The sequence below is a fragment of the Sinocyclocheilus rhinocerous genome, unplaced genomic scaffold, assembly GCF_001515625.1.
Source record: "Sinocyclocheilus rhinocerous isolate Xijiao unplaced genomic scaffold, SAMN03320098_v1.1 scaffold792, whole genome shotgun sequence".
NCBI classification, from domain to species: Eukaryota; Metazoa; Chordata; class Actinopteri; order Cypriniformes; family Cyprinidae; genus Sinocyclocheilus; species Sinocyclocheilus rhinocerous.
Genome location: NW_015626872.1, coordinates 2,330,384 through 2,336,981, shown reverse-complemented (window position 1 = coordinate 2,336,981; position 6,598 = coordinate 2,330,384). Strand labels below are relative to the sequence as shown.

At 36.3% G+C, this 6,598-nt stretch overlaps 1 protein-coding gene across 1 annotated transcript in view; it reads right to left on the bottom strand.

Annotated features, from left to right (window-relative positions):
- LOC107720477 (rho GTPase-activating protein 22-like) overlaps positions 1–6,598 on the bottom strand; it is a 24,279-nt gene that overhangs the window by 14,680 nt on the left and 3,001 nt on the right. The window contains exon 2 of the mRNA XM_016528198.1: positions 685–869. Coding sequence (XP_016383684.1) covers positions 685–869 — 185 coding nt within the window. The remainder of the gene's footprint in view (positions 1–684; positions 870–6,598) is intronic.

Sequence of the window (6,598 nt, the reverse complement as noted above, 5' to 3'; positions counted from 1 at the left end):
GTCTTAATCCATTACCATGTTCAAAACTGAAAAAAAAAAAAATTCTGAAATTAAATTCTATAATAAGAGTCCGATCTACCATGACACATGAGGAAATATGTGACAGAGATATTACAATACCATACAAATAAAGTATTTCTTTATGATATAAGTCAGGGGTATTCAATTAAAGTTCCAATTCAATTAAAGTTACGGCTTCCGCGTACGACAGTCAGCGGAAGTGAGAAAAAGGTGTTTATTACGTTTGAAATATGGATATTTTTCTTACAAAAACACATGGATTTGCTACAGGAGGCCTTTATTCACCCCCCGGAGCTGTGTGAGGCACATTTTATTACAGATGCACTCACTTTATTTCACGTCTTTTGGACTGTTGACAAAGCACCCGCTTACCTCCATTGTAAGGCTTGGAGGGGCCAGGACAATTTTTTTATATAACTCCGATTGGATTCGTCTGGAAGAAGAAAGTCATATACACCTAGGATGCTTGGAGGGTGAGTAAAACACAGGCTAATTTTCATTTTTGGGTGAACTATCCCTTTAAGGCGTGCCTTTAGCCCCGTTGTACCCTACTTTGCATGCACTGTAGAAGCCATTGGACAAAGTGATGCAAATTCAGAGTAGTTCAACCGCCACATTTCTTTTCATAGGAATATTTCTGTACGTCTTCAAAGCTGAACACACCTGTGGTTTGGTCTCCTCTTCATCCTTGTAGAAGTAGAGGTGGTCAGCACGCAACACAAACCAGCGCAGCTGCCAGTTCTTCATGATGCTCCTCTGCTTCTTCAGCCAGCCGGCTTTTAGCACTCCCTCTTGGAGACTCGGTGAGCCACGTGATGCCTCTCCCATCACCATGCTCTTGGACCTGGCTGCAGGTGACGAGAAGAGACGTACATGTCAGCGATCATCCTCATCATTTCTAGTCATGCATGATTTAAGGATGACAAGCACTTACAGTAGCAGAGGGGAAAACTGTCATCATTTACACAAAAGCAGAACTGTAGGCTATTGTGTGATTTCAGAAGACGTCATGAGTCATACCAACCACTTTTTATGAGATGTTTGCGGTGCTTTTGTGTCTTTTTTGAAGCTTTACAGCTTCACTCTCCATTCATGGCATAAATGCATGGAAAAAGTGATCTAAGCGATTTCTTAAAAATCCTCTTTGTTTTCCACGGATGAAAGAAAGCGTCACCAAAAACATGTAGCTTAGGGATAAGTGCTGTGTTTAACCTGTGAGGCAGTGATTTATACTAAATAATCAGTGAATGATATACTCGACGATTCAAAATGATTTTAGTATCATAGCGATAGTGTTATAGTAGTTTTTTTTTTTAAATAATTGTATTTTTTATTTTTGTATTTTCCATTTTCTATTTATTTTTAGTCGAGATGTTGGTAATTTAGTTGTGTTTTTGTCATTTTTATAAGTCATCTTATGCCTCTGGGCTCTAGCCTCAAAATTAATGTGTGGCTTTCAGAGAAAGAGAAGAAATGAGAGAAAGTTTGTTTTCTCTCATTTATATTATTATATTAAATTATTTTTTCACTCCCAATCCACTGGTGAGCTGGAAAACTGACTGCTCCTTAAATACCAAATTCATATAGAGTGCGGAATTAAAAAACACCATTCATTTTATCCATAGGGAAGTTGATTTAGAATGATAGAACTTAAAAATGTTAGTTCGTTTCCTTTTTAATAGTAATGTTATTATTTTAAGTTTAGTTATTTTTATACATTATATTTATATATATAGTTTCTACTAGTTGATATAAAATGTACAAATATTTTATTTTGTTTCAGTTAACATTTATTTTAAGTTGCAAGAATGTTTTGTTATGGTTTTAGTTATAGCATTGTATAATAACCCTGCTATAAGCTTCTTTGCTTTGTGTGTTCAGCTTCATCCTCTCTGGTGTGCACCAGTTACCCTCTGGTAAATTTATCTGGGATTCTCCAGTATCTCTTTCCCAAAGGGAGTGAGTTCTCATGCTCTAATAGGATCTCCAGAGTGTAATTTAGTCAGAGGCTCACTTGATATAGAAACCTCTGCAATCTGACGTTTCATGTAGCTAAGATTTTCAAGGACCACTTTTCGGAGTGTCATTTAACAAAAATAGAAAGTACTATCCTGTATCTATTCCTTAATGGAAGTAAATATATCAAAGGTTGGTTTGATTCTTCTGATTTTGCTCTGACACAGGCCACGCAGGCTTAAAGCTGGACTACTGTATGAATAATCTGTGTCACCATTGATCATTTATAGGAGTCTGTCTATGCTTCAGTTATCTTATGCCTCTGGGCTGTAGACTCAAAATCAATGCATGTGTGGCTTTCAGAGAAAGAAAAGAAATCAATGTGTTCTTCTCATTTATATCATTGCATTATTTTTCACTCCCAATCCACTGGTGAGCTGGACTACTGACTGGTCTTTAAATCTGTAATTCATATAGAGTGCAACAGTCCGGATCCGGAATTAAAAATTCCATATTTTCTCCATATGGAAAATGGTTTTGAATGGTATCTTATATAACCATTAAAAATAGGCCTACTGTGAGCCAAGAGGTTGTTAATTTAATATACATTTTTTTTAGTTGAAGCTGTCAGCCTGCATATTAATAACTTATTTTATAAATAATCATGTTTCCTGGTGAAAAACTACATTACCCACGATTCTGCTAAGAAATCTCCTCCAATCAGAGAATCAAAACAAGATAAATACAGCAAAAGAACTCTTTAGTGCTACTCCCGTGAAGCACTGCAAATTACCTCCCTATGCTCTAAAACTACTGAAATATTTGTATTTATACGCCTATTTTGCAATGTAAAATATTTAGTTTTTATACATATACTCAACATCTTTAAATCAGTAGTTTTATATGTCCCCATTTCTCCACTCAGTTATTTGCAATGCCTGATGGGATTGTAGTCCTTTTCCTCATTGAAGTCGTACACATTTGTAATGTGATTCACTTCGTAGCTGGTTGGTTTGGTTCATGGCTAATAACTCTTTAACAACAAATTAATGGGAAAAATACTTCTGGATCCAAGACCACTGAAAAAGTGGGCGGGCACTATTACACGGCTCTATAGAATACTTGCTTCTGATTGGTCACAGCATTTTGTGCTCAACTGTTGTTGTGTAATGATGCTAAATTGCATAATTGACCATGGTCTCAAGCAACTTATTTCCAATAATGTTATGCAATGGCTCTTGTATCATTCTACGATGCACCTTTGTACCTTATTTACCCCAAAGGGTGCGTATTAGTACCTTTTGGAAAGGGTACCATCCCAGTGATGGATAGTGGAGAGTGTGTGCAACAACAAAAGCAATCTGACTGTTTTAATGTATACTTTGCTGTCTCCACTAGAATGATATGTTGAGGACAGATGTGGAGGTACTGAGTCAGGCTCTTGTGATGGCTCGAGGTCTGTCTCCAATGGCCTTTTCCATAATGTCTGCAGGCTTCTTGATTATATTAGCCGTGTCTATGGGTGTGGTGGCTTCTGTGGCCCTGCTCCGTCTAATGGAGACCAGAGGAAGACAGTGGGCTGCAGCAGTAAAACAAGGGATGTCTGGGTATCTAACTTGATATGTTTATATGGGCAGAACTGATTTGTAAAACTGGCAAAAAAGTAATAATTGGCTATGTTAGTATAAACAGATGGTTTTTGCAGTTGTGGCTGGGTGATTAGTCTTGTGTGAAATTCATATTAGGCATGGGCCGGTATGAGATTTTAATATGATATGATGGTATGATATGATATGACCTTAAGCAAAAATATCATGGTTTCACAGTATCACGGCATTGCAATTTAAGCTCTAAAACGTGTTCTTTTTAAATGTCTGGGTAAAAAATAACTACTCCCCCCCCCCATTGAATGCATTATATTTTGTTTATAAGCAACATACAGAATATTTGGAACAGCAGTATTTGTTTCTTTTTTCTTTGATCTATTTCTCAAATGTAGGCTGACCTGCAGCTTTTGATGTGGATGGTTGATTTGCTGATATATATGTATGTGTGTGTGTGTGAGAGTGTGAGAGAGTGTGTGTGTGTGTGCTTAACAGCAGTGATACAGCATTTTCTTGGTTACCACTTTAAACAAAGCAGCGCTGCGCTTATAAACACTGCTTTAATATGGATTATCCAGAGGCAAGGCGAAAAGAAAATACCATCTAAACTTCAGTTCCTCTCAGAGATACAGTCATATAAACCAAAAATTCTAAATGTAGGATTTTCTTCCTATATTTCTTGCATCTTGAACCGTGCTCTGCCTGCTACAATATTTTTCTCCTCTTTGCGTCCGTCTTCAGCGTCTCTGGCCTCTATTAACATCTGTTTGCAGACTTTGTAATATTTCCACACAAATGACATTTTTGAAAATGATTGCAATGCAGTTTGTGCAAGTCCGGAACAGAGATCGGCTGAAATAATCGCGTAACTTCCAGGGTACTTTCTATCTCTGAAAAAAAATAAAATAAAATGCTCTGCTGCATAGCACAGGAACGGTATAATGGAAAATTTTAGTGGTTTTGAAACCGTGATTTTTCTTTCAAACCGCGATATATATCTCGAAACCGGTAATTCATGTTCTGCAGCCCTAACCATGAACTTGGTAGCAGCAAATGCAAATATCAAGTTTCAATTTCTAACATCGTTCACTCACTAAATTTTTATTCTCACTTGACGGAATGATTATTGCAGCCTTTGTTTCAGTCGTTTCAGTAAATTTGCATTTTATTCTATCATAGGTGAACACTGTACCAATTTGCTTGATGAGTGTTCCATTTTATTTCTGTGAGTATTTTGCAATATAAACTAGAAAAATATAAATCCTGCTTAGGGTTAGGTTATGGGATATAAATATCGTTTGGTCAGTATAAAAGTAATAGAAGTCTATGGAAAGTCCCCACAAGTCACAGAAACAAACGTGTGTGTTATAGTCGAACCATTAATTATAGAATTTGATTTGATTTTATGTAAAACATACTACTACTGCTAAGAATAATATCAAATGCTGTAAAATCGATTATTGTTTTAGTGTTGATGCACATATAGTGATAGCCGATTTAAAAAACAAAGACAATAAAGACTTTTTAAAGACTTAAAAGTTCTTTAAGACAATAAAGAATTAAAATGTAAGTACACAAACAAGATGTTTGCTCTATTACAGACCAAACTCTCTGTAGCCATTTAAAATTATAGTCAACCACTGCATTTCAATGATGGCCCAAACATGTAGCATGAGCAGTTTTTTATTTATATTAGATTGTATAATTTAAAAATTTGAAGCAAAAATAGAAAGGTCTGACTTTAGCTTTGTGAAATTATGCTACATAACACATGCCTGCACGCAACAGAAACAGCGGATGGGCTGAATGAGACACAAATTCACTCTCTGCCAGCAGGTGGCGCTTACTTAACAGCAGTGATACAGCATTTTCTTGGTTACCACTTTAAACAAAGCAGCGCTGCGCTTATAAACACTGCTTTAATATGGATTATCCAGAGGCAAGGCGAAAAGAAAATACCATCTAAACTTCAGTTCCTCTCAGAGATACAGTCATATAAACCAAAAATTCTAAATGTAGGATTTTCTTCCTATATTTCTTGCATCTTGAACCGTGCTCTGCCTGCTACAATATTTTTCTCCTCTTTGCGTCCGTCTTCAGCGTCTCTGGCCTCTATTAACGTCTGTTTGCAGACTTTGTAATATTTCCACACAAATGACATTTTTGAAAATGATTGCAATGCAGTTTGTGCAAGTCCGGAACAGAGATCGGCTGAAATAATCGCGTAACTTCCAGGGTACTTTCTATCTCTGAAAAAAAATAAAATAAAATGCTCTGCTGCATAGCACAGGAACGGTATAATGGAAAATTTTAGTGGTTTTGAAACCGTGATTTTTCTTTCAAACCGCGATATATATCTCGAAACCGGTAATTCATGTTCTGCAGCCCTAACCATGAACTTGGTAGCAGCAAATGCAAATATCAAGTTTCAATTTCTAACATCGTTCACTCACTAAATTTTTATTCTGACTTGACGGAATGATTATTGCAGCCTTTGTTTCAGTCGTTTCAGTAAATTTGCATTTTATTCTATCATAGGTGAACACTGTACCAATTTGCTTGATGAGTGTTCCATTTTATTTCTGTGAGTATTTTGCAATATAAACTAGAAAAATATAAATCCTGCACACTACTCAAGTTTGGATCATCACAAAAATATTTTAATGAGCAGTGTTTTGGTCAATTGACTTTCCATAGGCTTACGAAACATGCAAAGCAGAAGCACATTTATGAACACATTTATAGTGAGTTCAATCAGCTGTTAGTAATGATAATAGGCCAATTTTTCTAGCTTTCTTCATCCAGTGCACCTACAATTGGTTTGGTTGTGCGAGGCACTATATATTTTTTCGGAATATTATGCAGAAGTAGGAACTTTCAGCTTTGATGTGTGAAGCAGAAATGCAAGCATTCAGTGTTTTAAAACTCCCTCAAAGCTGTAAATTTGTGGAGCCCATGACAGAAACGTTTTCACTGCACTCTGGTTTACACGAGTGTTTAGTGCCCATCGGTTTTGA